We start from the raw sequence: 15,353 nt of genomic DNA on the forward strand, positions 1-15,353 counted from the left end.
CTGGGTCATGAGGGTCTTCTGGAGCCAATCCCAACCAACACAGGGTGCAAGGCAGGACATAACCCCTGGGCAGGGTGCCAGCCCACTGCAGGGTACACACACACACACCAAGCACACACACTGACAATTTAGAATGGCCAATGCACCTAACCTGCATGTCTTTGGACTGTGGGAGGAAACCAATGTACTCGGAGGAAACCCACACAGACACGGGGAGCACATGCAAACTACACGCAGGGAGGACCCGGGAAGAGAACCCGGGTCTCCTAACTGCAAGGCAGCAGTGCTAGCCACTGTGTAACCGTGCCACCCAACTCAGGCCCCTTCTTCACGATTACATTCAAGTTGCCTCGAAAGCTTACATATTGTAATGTTTTTTAGTTAACCAATAAAAGGTGTCATTTTGCTTGACTATCCTGTGGTGGGCTGGCGCCCTGCCTGAGGTTTGTTTCCTGCCTTGCGCCCTGTGTTGGCTGGGAGTGGCTCCAGCAGACCCCCATGAACCTGTTGTTAGGATATAGCGGGTTGGATTAAAGATGGATGGATTTTGCTTGACTTCTCACTACATACATAATGGCTAACACAGTCCAACACCATAGTACTATTTAAAACCTTATACAAAGAGGATTTGTTCCTAAGGAGAGACACCTCTGGCTACCCTTCACTCTGCCTGAAATCCAAAGGTCATATTTTGTCAGAAAATGAAGGTTAAAAAGAACATAAACATCACAGAGGGACTGTCTGATGACAATACATCAGTCTTTATGGTTGGTGCAGCTCTGCCATTGGTGGCACAGACCACCGTGGTCTCGTGTTGGGCTGAACAAGTCTGATCTACGTGCGAATTGAATACAAAGAGCCTGCCACAATGAATTATTATTGCATATAGTTTCTTTCATAAAGTGCTTTATATCAATGTATTACGTTTTTATTTTTACACTGTGTTATCTCTATCACTCATTTCTTCACTATATATAGACTAAATCCAATAGGAGGCGCTCTCCTGAGATGCCAGCTGAGTACCTTGTGGACAGCATGCCTTCCACTCCGGAGCAAGACCAGCGACAGCGGCGACTGCCCAGCGAGGCCAGCCTACACCTTCCATCTCCACAGTACACACCTGCGCAAAGCCCGGAGCCCCTGCCTTCAACACACGTGAGTGAAGTGGCTACGAGTGTTGCTTGTGGGAACGTTGAGGTCTGTAAGGGACATGCACCAGATGAGTGGGTTGAGGTTGGACTGATAAGCCTCAAGACAGTTGAATCTGAGGAGTAAGTTTGTGACAATTCAAGGCTGGCTGGTGTGTTAATATGACATGAGGATATTTGGTTTGTCCTCCCATCAATTTCTCACAATTTAAACAGAGCCCAAAACTCAGCTCAGTTTAGCTGAAACTTTGATACCATGTTCCCCCATTTTCTCCTTATGGCTCGTGATGGCCATATAGTGACTATAGTATGGGAAATTTAGGAAAATGCACTGTCAGGGTCTCATATGTGTTGTGATGGTGTCCAGAGTTTACAGAGTCGACAGTTTGCCAGGAATGTTCCTATAGGTTTGCAGACCCTCCTGTGTGATCCAGTAGCTTTCAATATGGTTTCGGCCATGCTTTGATCTTTTCTGCATTCATGATTGATAGGAATGTGCACATGTCTTGGAGCATTTCTGCCATTGCCATAACCCGTTTTGAGAAAAGGGTGTTTGGGTAACATGCAACACAACTGTCATGTGCTGAGCGTTGAGGAAAAACAATCAGACGGGTAAAAAGTTCATTCTACTGACCTAGGGGCACATCCATGATTAGTATCCAGGATTAATGAATATCATATAGATCAGGCGTGCTGGACAGCAGCATTCCCTAGACACTGCTAAATGTACTTCATGCTGGTGGTGCTTTAGTGCATAGGCTGGCAAAAAGCAGACATTGATCATCTATGAATCGGCACCCAGTGTCGACTCTTTATTAACCTCACAGATACCCAGGAGTCTTTTAAAGTCAGCTTGAAAAGTTGCCATAGAGATGACTTTCATTCTTTTGTACATTGCAATGAATATGTGAACAATGAAACAACTGGAGTAACCGAGGTGATGTGTTTATGAAATTGGTGACGAGGTCTCACATAAACAGGATAAGAGGAGAGAACAGCGCCAGGACCAGTGGACACTGCAACACATAACCCTCTAAACATTGTGTCCCCACACATGCAGGGCATTATGGCGTGTATCAATCGAGTCAGCAGTGGCCATGCCTTAAACTTCTCCACATGTCAGACACCTGACAGGGAATCGCACAGCCACCATCTCTGGGCTGCAGCACCAAGGTGGTGGGACGAAGTGTTCATTTCATTAAGTCACACACCTTCCCTGCTTTCACTAACTCCATCAGTACAATGCCCTCCTAGTAGCGAGTGACACAAACTAAAGGGTTATGGGACACAACTGTTGTTACAGCTCGTTGTGCCTTAACATCATGGCAGCTCAGGAGATGACAAAGGCTTGCTGCTTTGCCCTTTTTCAAAATACATGCGGAAACCTGAAATATACAGACTGCCCGAGAGGCGCCGACAAGGCTAAAGGATCAGGACTAATGCTGCATTCACACACTATCAGAGAATTCGGAGCTCCAGCTTGTGACGGTTCATTTTCCCACTTTGCCGTGTTCATGTAGGTTTCTGGTCAGACTATTCAGAGAAATGCAAGGTCACCGTGTGATGATGTGGGTTCTGGCTCCACACTCCCTTTGATGTTGGAAGCACTTGAACCCCACACCGTCGATAATGTTACCGAGTGAGCTAGTCAGTGAAGGCAAATAATTGAGCATCTGAACAAGGGGATGGTTAAAAGTGAAAACAGTGCTTTTATTAAAAACAGTCAACAAAAAAAAAAAACAGTGTTCATAAAGTGCAGTTCTTTCTTCAATAAATAATCCAATAAAAAGGTGGAGGTTAAAATCAACAGAAAAACACAATCCTTTAAAACGAGAGGTTAAAAATCTTCTTTAGGAAGCAGTCTTAAAACAACAAACAAGTTCGGTGCTTCTTTTATCATGTGACTCCCCTGCATCTCCCTGTCCAGGCTTCGCAACAGAGTCACACTCACTATGCAGCTGCCCTCCTACAACACACATTCGAGACTGGAGACCTCCCGATCCCTGGCTCCGGTATGGCACTCATCCCAGCCTCTTGGTCACTCCCGCTACATAATCGCTCAGCGGGAGCGACATCCAACTCAAACGCCTGGGTGTAGGCCCAACACCCAAGGCCCTCGCAGCTGCCGTGAGCTCTCGCTCGTTCGTTCGTTCGTTCGTTCGTTCGTTCGTTCGTTCTCTCTCTCTCTCTCTCTCTCTCTCTCTCTCTCTCTCTCTCTCTCTCTCTTTCACCGACCTGCCTCCTCATCTGCTCCCGGTAACCTCCGTCCTGTTTCCTTTCCTTTTTCTCTCTTTTTCTCATTCCTCCATTTTTTTCCCCCTTCAACCACTTGCGCTTCTTTTTTATAACGTGAGGGGCCATCACAGCTGTAGCATTAACCACGGGAGCAATCACGAATGTGGGCAGTTCCTCACCTGTGCACATGGTGAGAAACGCCCACATCGACAACTGCCCCGCGGCTCGCTACAACATCGCCCCCCCTCACAAAGCCGCCTCGGGTGCGGTGATTATTTAAAAATGGCCTTTGCTCAGTGAGCTGTGGACCCGCTATACCACACACTGTTGAGTTGTATCTTGTTATCCAAAAATATAAAGGTATACACAATTGTTTTGTGAAAATACAGAGCAAAATAAACATATTAAACATGTATCACTTTACTCTAAATGCACCATATGGAATCAACCAAAAAATGGCATTTCTGCCTGGTTAGATTATTATTTTTTTTATTTTATGCTAGTTGAAGTACCCAGTGTTGCTCAGGTATATAGGTTGGTCCAGATCTAATTATGCAATTTTCATTACACTATAACTTATTAAGTTTATTACATAGAAAATCACCCGAAAAATCCCGGAACATCGAGAAGTATGCGAACTGACGACATGAAGAATCGCCTTTGCGATGAACTGGAATCGTCCCCGCATAAATCAAAGTCATCCAGACGATCTGGATCTGCATAATTAAATCCAGACCACCCTGTATTTGTAGAATGGGTGAAGGAAAGAAAGCAAATATTTGTGTGTTTTTAAATGGTGACCCTGTTGTTATTGCTTGCTGTCTCATATATCAATGTCTCTAATCATGTGAGTCAAAAATTTGTTCTTTTTATGTCTATTTGGATTCCAGAATTGTGGTACCTCATTTCTGGGTTGTAACCATGACTGCTGTCAAGTCTGACTTGCCCTCTTAGTTCAAGATGGAAAGTTTGCAGTGCTTAAATTATGAAGAAAAAACCAACAAAGCAGGAGTTAAGCACCCTTTGATTTTCTTTTGTGTTGCGCTGCGCTTCCATTCTTGATTAGGCCTCACACAACACCCTCCTTATCTGCTAGTGGGCCTTCAGCCTGTTCGGATGTTTCACTTGCTCTGACCCAACAGGTGATACTGGTGTGCAAACTGTACCACACAGGGAAAAAAAAGTAAAGAAAAATCAGAAAACTTTGGGGATTTTGGGCTACAAAGTATCTTTTCCTGTCTGTATAGTCCTAGAGAGCAACAATGCCACATTTGTTCCAGATTGGTCAAAGGGTACAGAATTTTATAGGGAGCTTGCAGACAGACAGACAGACATCCAGACTGTTTTAGATATATAGAATATAACTGCTACCCATCTAAGTCAGGTTGAAATTTAAATAATCAACGTGGATCTCAGCATTATCCAACACAAACATTTGAAGTAATAAAATGCATTACTACAAATATTTGTAATGTGCCATCTGTTCCATCCATCCATCCATTTTCTAACCCGCTGAATCCGAATACAGGGTCACGGGGGCCTGCTGGAGCCAATCCCAGCCAACACAGGGCACAAGGCAGGAACCAATCCTGGGCAGGGTGCCAACCCACCGCAGGACACACACAAACACACCCACACACCAAGCACACACTAGGGCCAATTTAGAATCTCCAATTCACCTAACCTGCATGTCTTTGGATTGTGGGAGGAAACCGGAGCGCCCGGAGGAAACCCACGCAGACACGGGGAGAACATGGTGCCATCTGTTGAAATGACAAATGCCATGCATGTGTCTATGTTAATATGTCATTGGTATGGGATTCATTAAAACCGTATTAATGTCTGTGATGTGCTATCTGTTGGAATAATTAATGTAATTCATTTTATTGCTACAAAAGTCTGTGATGCACCACCTGTTGGAATGACAGACACATAGTAACCAGACGGACACACAGATGCTTATTCTTTTATTATGGTGGTCAATTGACTGACGCGAAGGGAGTATTTGGGAAGGTCTGTTTTCTCCAAATTGTCTGACTTGTAGCTCCAAGTCTGTAGGGCATCCACCTTGGAAACTCATATTTACTGTATATGTGCTGTTATATGAACACAGCATAAGTTACGGCAGTTGTGGAGCAGGGCAGGATTAAGACCTTGCTGAGTTGGAGCGAATGAATTTGAGATTTGGGCTCTCTTGACTGTTTGTGTGACAAATCCGCTGTTGCTCATGGGTGACAAGGTGCTTACCTGCTGAAGCTGCGGAGAGAATGTACTCAGTTTGATTAATTTCAGTTTATTTTTGTATAATGCTCTTCACTGGGCGCTTAACATTTAAACTAATTTTGTTGGGACTGGGTGTAAGTGAGATGTAGTAGATTTCACTTTAGAAATTAAAGTTATGACTTTCTGTTTTCAGGTTAAAATTACTAAAGCTTTATCTGCAAGGAGCGATGGGGTCGGACACTGCAATGTTTAGCTTATGGGGAGATATTGAAATCTGGGGTCTTCTACTGTCTGTCATTAAGGACGTTTGTATAATATTTAATGGTAATGCCTGTGGGTACTGTATTTTGAGTTGTAGTTCAGATTTCTAATCTATTAGATTATGTGCTGTGCTACAGAGTACACCCAGATTATATCAGTTGTAATTTATTAATCTAGAATTGTAGACCGAGCAGACTGTAAAGAGAACTACTATGTAAGGTTTAAATCTGTCTATGCAGTTTGGAAGATCTGCAGCTTTGTTTCTTATTGTTGTAAAACTTCTTTCAAAGTCGCAGTAGAATTAGATGTCAACTGATCTACATTGTTCTCCACAATTATGCTTGAGTTTCTCAAAATATCTACAAACTTGGATGCAGAGTTACAATCTAGATGTCACACTGTTGTTGTTTTAATCTGTTATTGTATTGGTAAATGCAAAAAGATGGCAAACATGACTACTGTAAGTAGTGATCAAAAATAACTTCATTTAATGGAGGAATAGTTACATTTTTAATATCATCTCTGTGTGTAATGAATTAATTTAATTTGGGATTATGATAATTGCTGTGTGGATGTAAACTTTGAAAGTTTTCATAATTTGCAACTGAATTGTGCCATTCTGCTGATGGAGACTTTGCACTATCGTTTGAAATGCAGAACTCACAGACTGAAATGCTGAACTGGCATCAACGGAATTGTTTGACTTGGTTAAGGTTCAACAGTTTGTTTTAGCATTCTTATTTGATTTGGTCAGAGGTATTGACTGCTTTTTTATTTAACAAAAGGCTTGATGTGAAATCCATTCAAATGGTACATTCATTCTCTTAACTCACATAATTACTTACTGAGTGCTTTTAAAGGAGGCACAGCTCAGCACTCACAGGGTGGCCATGCCTAACGGAGATATAAACCAGAACAGAGCCTACTTAAGCGATGACATAAGCTGCTGTGTGCCTCGAGAGAGTCCCTGTAATGAAGAATTGCACCACCTGGAGTGAAAGACCATCTTAAAACTACTGCAGCTACAAGAGTCAAGGTTATATACTGTACTGTACGTAGTATTTTTGCCTATACTTCTGCTTATGGTATTACATTTAGATTACATTGAAAAGAAGAACAGTTTGCCTTCACTGCTATTCTGCCGGTGGTTTTTCTAAGTGAAGATGTTAAATAATGTAATACTATAGTTTGGTGTATATAACCCCACATAACAAAAAGCCTAATGTTTATGGTCAATGTAAAAAGAAAAAACATTTTCCACAATAATACACTGTGAGTCGGGCCATTGACAAGCTGCCAAAACCCTACTAAATTTAACAGATGAGTAAACCATTTGCTGAAAGTGTCAGTTTCCACTCCTATGTTGATGTTAATGGATAAGTTTCATATTTTCCAAGCTTAACTTATTTCTTTACAAACAGTACAAACGCGAATATCGGCAGAGTTTCTTTACAGCCTTTGTCGATTTTTGTAAATTGTTCGACTCAGTTGATTGAGCTGCCTTGTGGGACATCTTGAGGGTTCGTGGGATCCCCTTGAGGTTGCTGGATATCATGGCTGGCCTGTACACTGGGACTGTGAGTGCTGTGCAGAGTGGAGGCAGGACCTCTGTGTTTTTCCAGGTTGATTCTGGGGTTCGTCAGGTGTGTGTTTTTGCTCCTACTCTGTTCAATGCTTGTATGTACTGGGTGTTTGGGCAAGGTCGTGGGGTCCAGCAGCTGTGGGGCATCTGTTGGTGAAGAAAGATTAACTGATCTTGACTTTGCTGATGAAGCTGTGATCTTCGCGGAGTCAATGGAGGCTCTGATCGGGGCTCTCGAGAGACTGAGTGAGGAGTCTGAGTGTCTGGGCTTGCGAGTGTCCTGATAAAAACCAAGATCCAGACCTTTAATGACTTCTTGGGCACAGCCATTAGCAGTGTGTCTGTCTGCGGAGAGGGTGTCCACCTCGTCGAGAGGATTACTCGGCAGTGACATTCATGTCTCTGGTGACCCTTCCTATGAAGTCAGTAGACGGATTGGGAGAGCATGGGGGGTCATGAGGTCACTGGAAAGTGGTGTGTGGTGCTCCCAATATTTATGCATATTAACGATGGTCCAAGTCTTAAGAGTCCTGGTGTTTCCTGTCTTGCTATATGGTTGAGAGACATGGAAGCTATCCAGTGATCTGAGATGAAGACTCCTTAGGTACTGTGTCTCTCCGGAAAATCCTTGGGTACCGTTGGTTTGACTTTGTGTCGAATGAGTGGTGGCTCATGGAGTCCAGAATGAGACACATTACCTTCATTTTGAGGGAGCGTCAGTTACGGCAGTACGGCCATGTGGTGCGTTTCCCCAAGAGTGATCCAGCTTGTAAGAACCTCATTTCTGGGAACCCGAATGGCTGGACCAGGCCAAGGGGTCGCCCACGTAACACCTGGCTGTGGCAGATAGAGGGTCATTTCCTGGGGTGATCCCAAGTTGTTTCATCATGTAGTGAGTGCAGCAATGCTCTGTACCAGTGCATGCTTTTCCAACTTGACTTTGCACCATGCCCCATTGCCTCCACTGTAAAATGCCACAGTGGGCAGTGCATTTTAAAAAATTTACCGAAAATGCTGCATTTGGAATGCAATTTTGTGTGAAAGATGCATTTATAACATGTTTGTGAAGAAATAACTTTAACTTGAAAAATACCAAGCTTATTCTTTAAAATTTCTCATCAACACTACATGATCTTTATATAATCTCTGCCCACTTTGAGACCCAACATGAGCAGGGCCTGACTTCTTTAAATGATGTCTCCACCTACATTATTCTTACATGCAGAGTCCTTAAATTTGGTTTTCACTTTTTTATAGACTATAAGAAACTTTTTAAACTATTAAATTCACTTACAAAATAATATATACACATATATTTGAGCACTAACATCCCACCAATGGACACACCCAACCTCTATCATAAACTTCAGTCCCACTTGTGATTAGCAATCGTTGTGACATCATAATCAAACTGGCCCTTTCACTCATGTGTGTCTTCAAGTCATGTAATAGAAAAGAAAAAAATAAATGAACCAAACAGACCTTCTCAAATGGCATCTCACATCTATTCAACACCTGCAACCTAGTTTACGCATCTCTCTGGCCTCCTCCATGTGTATCTCCTTTGTACACCACAGCTCACTTTCTCCAGCAGTTGACTAGACATCAACAGCATCTTGAACCCATGGATCGTTCTTTCCTCTTACTGGTAAGCCTTAGTCTATCCACCTCCCTCCCTGTTACTAACTCTTTGACTCAACACCTTTATACCTTTAAACTCTCCCATGTGCATAATAAGTAATTTTTGCCTGAATTGTTAGAAGTAGCTTCCAGTTCATCACAAAGAATGATCCCAAGGCCACCTCCTCAACCAGAATCTCTTGATTTATGAAGAAATGTGTAAAACCATTTGGTAGAGCCTCCGCTAAAGGCATAGTGTCAGATTTACTAGGAAAGGCTTCAGTAGGTAAACAAAAGTCAGATTTTGTACTTAATATAATATCATTTATTTCTAAGAGTCAGTACTGTATTTATCATGTACCAGCTATGCTAAAGAATCAGTGTTACAGAGGTGGAGCACCAACTGGGAAGACGTTTTTTAGAGTCACCCTGGCTAACGCTGCAGGCTAACCCTTACGTTTCCTCTGACACCACCCATCCAGCCTCCTGCTGTCATTGCTGAATCTGTCTGTGGATTTTCGTAGTCATTGCTTGATGTACATTAGTTCATTAGTGAGCTGGGAAGTAGACTTTAGTGAGTCACTTCACCAAAACATGATATGAAGCCCTAATGGTGCCTTTCCTCTGACTCTTTCAATCCAGACCCACTTGAGGGTCAGTGGCACACCTGCCAGCTTTGTGGGAGGTACTGGTGTTCTCCTGTCTCTGTGTGCATGAGCTTCACTGCAGCTCAGGTGGTGACATCGTCTGTCCACTTGCTCACTGCTAAACCTGACTATGGAAAATAAAAACTGTTAGTTGGTGTGAAGTAAAAGTTAGGCTGATTATGGGTTTGATTGAATCTTATTAATGTTGTTCAGGCAGCTGTGGGGTGAGATAGGAAGCTAAGTATGCAAATACCCTACATGATCTTCTGATGAAAACTGATGAGCATGCAATGGAGAGGTTGAGAGGACTATACAATGTAACTGTAATGTTGCGGGCATTTGGGGCACAGACACAAGCACACTAGAAAAGATATCTCAGAAACCCAACAAAAAGTTTAATCTTCATGCTGAAACAATGCTGACTGTAAAATCAGAAGAGAAATGGCATTGGGTTATTCAGTATGTACAGATACTGTATGTGTTGTATGGTGAAAGGGATGATCATAAGGAGAGCTGCACACAAGCTACACTCGGGGGTCTAGGAGGATGGTGGGAAAAAGTGAAGGAATGCTGCGGGAGTCTGGCAGTGATCGACAGAGATCACCTTCTGGGTTTCCTTGTCCTACCTTTTCATTTCTGTGATTTCTTTATCTTAGCCTTTGGGGGGCACTCAGAAAACCTGGTGTCATATATCTCCAGAAAAACACCGTAATAAATGAGAACAGTAATTAAAACAGAGGATTTGCACCCCAGGGGTCTTGCTGACTAATTGTGTGCAGCCAAGCAGCAGGGGAATTTCTTTACAAGCCTCTGATAAATGAGGGTTTCAATATTGTGACAGATTGTCGGCTGGCGAGGACAGCGCCACCCGCGTGCTGACTGGCCGACAGGCCACATGCTTACATTGCAGGTCATTTTTATACTCAAGTACCTGGTTCAGTTTGGTGAGCTTTATTTATTTATTTGTTTTTGTATGACTTAATAGGAAAACCCACGTCACTCTCCTTTATATTTAACATCTAAGAAGCTGTACCACACACATCCATCACAGAATGCTGAGCCTCTTGAAGTCTCTGGGCCTTAAGGTTAGAAGGAGACCAGCTGAAGCATCATGCCTAGATAATGAGACCAGGTCATTTGTCTAGGGGGTGGGGAGGCTCGTATTAACCAGCATACTCATTAAACTGAGGTGACAAGAGTGGCTGATGAGGAGAAGACATCAAAGCGATGCATGATGTGGGTCACCAGACTGTCCACTTGTATTTCCACAAACAAAGGATGTACATCTAGAACATCTTATTATCTATCCAAAGTGGTCAGTGACGGGGGCAGTCCTCATTTTATATAGCACATTATTTCTGGCCAATCACCAAGAAGGTATTTAATTCTTCTTCTTCTTGTAGTAGCACCCTGAAGCACTTCTGCCACCATATACAAGCAATACAATAATAATAAACACAATAAATCAACGCAAATCTCTCCTCCACACCTCCCAGGAAGCTCTGTCCTTTGCCTCCAAACTCTAGCTCACTTGCTGGGTCTCCAACAGTCCTTTGTATAGTGTCTGACCTGTGACTTTCCCGCACTTCCGAGTCAGATGGAGAAGTTGAGTTTTCTGTCGGCCCGGAAGTACTTCTGAACTTCTGTCTCCTTGATTTGATAGTAGTTCCGGGCTAAGGAAAAGATATGAGTCCCCAGGCCCCCCTGCAGCGTCTCCTGGTGGCACCCACTGTATCCAGCAGGGCTGAGAAGCCGAACTTCAAATCCCATGGTGCCCTGCGGGAATCTGAGGTACCGCCATACTGTAGAGAAATCACCATCTGGCATCTTAGGCACTGTCCCACAGAATCTATCTATCTATCTATCTATCTATCTATCTATCTATCTATCTATCTATCTATCTATCTATCTATCTATCTATCTATCTATCTATCAGTGCCTGGTCTTTGAATAATATACTGTTTGGGGTTCTGTCCAAAAGTCCAGTTTTTATCTCATCAAAGCAGAAATTCTTCTTTTTTCATGCTGTCAGAGCCCTTTAAACTGTCAAATTAATTTTACTCAAGAGTGGCTCTTGTCTAGTCACTCTACTATACATTCTTGATTGATGTAGTGCTGCTGAGATAGTTGTGCTTCAGATCCATTCTCCCATCTCAGCAGAGGACTTCTGAACCTCTGTTTGGAGAGACCATTGGGTTCTTTGTCTCCTGCCTGACCAAGGGCCTTCTTGCTTGGTTACTTAGTTTAGCCGAGTGGCCAACTCCAGGAAGAGCCCTAGTGTGTCCAAACTTCTTCCTTTTCATAATATTTAAGCCACTGTGCTCCTGGAAACACTAACAACTTTAAAAATAATTTTATACCTTTGCCAGATCTTATGCCTCACCACAATTATATCACAGAGGCCAACAGAAAGTTCCTTGGACTCCACATCTTGGTTTTTATCCTGACCTGCAGTGTGAACTGTGGAACCTAATTTCTGCCTTGTATCTACTGTGGACGCAGCCCGGACACAGACAGGCAGACATGTTGTTAAACACCACCACACGTTTATTTACAATATTATCTACAAGTTTCAAGTACACACACAAACCCCCACAAAGTCCTGTCCACTCAACACCTTCTCTTCGAGCCGCCTCCACTCTCTCTCTCTTTTGCCTTGTCCTGCCTCCACCCGACTCCAGCCTCGAATGAAGGGAGACGGCCCCTTTTATTTCATCCCGGATGGGCTCCAGGTGTTTCCCGGCACTCCTCCCTGGACACGCCTCAGAGTGGCGGAAGTGCCGGCTGTTCTCCCGGAAGCTCTCTGGGTGTCCCTGCTCCTCTTCCCCCCAGCACTTCCTGGTGTGGCAGAAGTGCTGTCAAGGGTCCCCAAGGCATTGGGGTCCTGCCTGGCGGTGACCACGGGTCCCTACAGGGTTGGGCTTCCATGCCCTCTACCCGTGGCCCCCAAAGCAACCAGGATGGCGGCCCCCATGTGATCCAGGGCGGGCATAGACCCTCTTCCGATCCCTCAAAGCGTCCCAGCCGGGTTGTTGCTGTTGGCGTCCCTGACACTACATATATGCAGATAGGACAGGAAAGACTCTGGTAACCCGCAGCACTGAAATTAAGCTGTTCTGAAAATGTTTTGACGCGGATACTTGTATTTGAGTGGCACAGTTCTTGTTGTAGCTGTCTTAGAGCTCCTCGACACATATTCACTTTCCAGTCTGGACACTGTTAGCATGCAGTTTGCCCATGTTTTCCTGTGCCCTCCTTGTTTTTAAACAGATACTTCCATTTCAATCCATTGCATATTCAGGTAACCAGTGCTTATGGGTTTACATGGCATGTGTGTTTGTGTGTCAGTATGCTTTGTGATGGACTGGTACCATAGCCAAGGCTAGTTTGTGCTTTGTGTCCAGGGCCTCCAGAATTGGATTCAGCTTTTGTAATTTAACAAGTGGATGGACGTATAGTCCTTTATTGATAACAAGCTTTGTGGTGTTTACTCAGTTGAAAGGTGCTGTATAAAGTAAAGGCTGCTTGTCAATCTGTCTACGTATTTTATACATCATCCCCTAAATATATCTGTTTGTGGATCAGGACATTGAAGGCCCAGCACAGGCTTTCGCTTTGTGCTTGATCAAGTGGCTTAGGTAAAGATATTGAAAAAGAAAGGCATGATTAAATTGTTGGGAACTTTGCCAAAGATGCCTAATGTACAAACTGTTACAGTGAAAAGACAAACCTATACAAGATCTTGAAGAGTGTAGTGACAGAATGCAAATCCATTTGTAGTGTGCAGCTGGATGTAAGCACCTCATTGAGAATGCAAACCAGCACACTGAGGCCATGAATAAACCCCCAGAACAGAAGACTGAGACAGATTCCCAGAAGGGATGATGATCTGGACAAGACTCCAAATTGTGTTACTCTTCAGGGTGCCACCTGCTGACAACATCTGGTGTTCTGAATATGAGTGTCCTACACTTCTCACCACATCTGCACATAATTGCCTCTCTTCTGCTACAATACCCTTCCTTTTGCCTTCTTTTCTTATTGCTCACTGGTGTTCTGTTTGTAGCCATTGGATGACGCAGACATGTGAAGCACATTATGCTTAAATGAGGTTCAAGCTATAAAACCCCCTCTGTTGTTCTTTCCAGATTGTCCATGTGATGCTTGGCAGCGCACTGAGAGCGTTTAAACTGTTGTCTTAGTTTTAATTACGTTGGAAATTTATATCTTGCCAAGATGAGTGAAATAATTGCTATTAAAATGGAGGATTAGTAAGTATACCCTTAGGGAATAACATTTTAAAAATTAATAAGGCTGTCCGAGAGACCCACAGACTTCTTTTCATGTGCTGGAAAATCGTCTTAGAAGAAAATATGGGATTTTTAATAATTGAAGACCTCAGCACTCTTGATGAGAAACATCAGACGAATAATCAGAGTAATGGGACTGGCCCTCAGGCAGGGATTTCCTTCCTATTTCTGATTCATTCTGAACACTAGACAGAGGATTTACCATCAATTAGCTGGCACTGCATATAGTGCCTTTCATCACAAGGCACTACAATTACAAAACCCAAAACATTACCGACTGCCTGTTAGATAGAGACATTATAGCACCACAATCCTCTTAATGCCAATTTACAAATGGGACGCCTCACTAGCTCCCTCTGCTGTCTGGGTAAGGATGTCTCCTATACACAGGGAAATATTCAGAAAAAAATAAAGGTAGCAAGCATTCTTTAATGAAGAAAGTGGACTTTACTATCATAAATATATAATATTATTGTTTGAAACTCATGAAGTAAGGTGGCAGGATGCGTGGAGTTGAGCACTTCAAGGCAATAGGTTCTCACTCTGAGATAACACTGGTGTCAATGTGCCTGTAGAACATCACAAAATAAAGCAACGTCTTCTGCTCACCTCAGGTTCACTGAGCTGTTTGCTCCCAGGTTTGGGTGTGCGACCATGTTAATTACATGATAGTTGCGGTGCTTGGCTGCCCTAAACCTAATGACTTCTGACTATAATTAACAGGTGTAAAGAGTTAGCAAGCAAAACCCACTGAAGACAGCCTGCGAGGACATTACAAGTGAATAAGTCTGAGGCAGATCAGCAGTGGTTCTGAAGGCAAGTGACACAATCTGATGAGACCCTCTTTCTGTGTGTGTGTGGTGACATCGGACATCTGTTCTGCTAGGTTGTCATGGCTGCCAGAGGGACAGAACGGCCATTTTCTCTAGATGTATAATATTGTGTTGGATGTCACATAGATGTGCACATTCTTTCTCTGTAAGGCAGTGCCAGCGAGTTGGTTGCTCATGTTGGGCACAAGGTGATAGGCCTTCTGTTGCCCATCTGTGCTGGTTGGCCTTACTCGGCTCATGCTATAGTCGAGGAACAATGTGCCAGGGGAACAGCCTTTGCTTTTTGCGTTTGGTTGGTGGCTGTAGAGTGTTGCTGGTTACACTCACCCTTGGCCTCACTTTGCCAACAGGAAACCCATCTACTTTTTGTTTTTGCTCTAGACATAATCAGCCAAATTCAGCAATGGACATTTCACACAAGATATCTTCTAACACCTACTGTGCCTTATAAAAAGTATTCACCCCCTTGGAGGTTTTCACATTTTATTGTAATA

General features: G+C 43.4%; 1 protein-coding gene across 2 annotated transcripts in view; it reads left to right on the top strand.

Annotated features, from left to right (window-relative positions):
* Positions 1-15,353, top strand: part of ccdc33 (coiled-coil domain containing 33) — a 335,403-nt gene that overhangs the window by 27,137 nt on the left and 292,913 nt on the right. For both annotated transcript variants that reach the window (XM_039773700.1, XM_039773702.1), the window contains exon 6: positions 979-1,155. In XM_039773700.1, the coding sequence (XP_039629634.1) occupies positions 979-1,155 (177 nt within the window). The remainder of the gene's footprint in view (positions 1-978; positions 1,156-15,353) is intronic.

Source organism: Polypterus senegalus, chromosome 12, assembly GCF_016835505.1.
Source record: "Polypterus senegalus isolate Bchr_013 chromosome 12, ASM1683550v1, whole genome shotgun sequence".
In the NCBI taxonomy this organism is placed as follows: Eukaryota; Metazoa; Chordata; class Cladistia; order Polypteriformes; family Polypteridae; genus Polypterus; species Polypterus senegalus.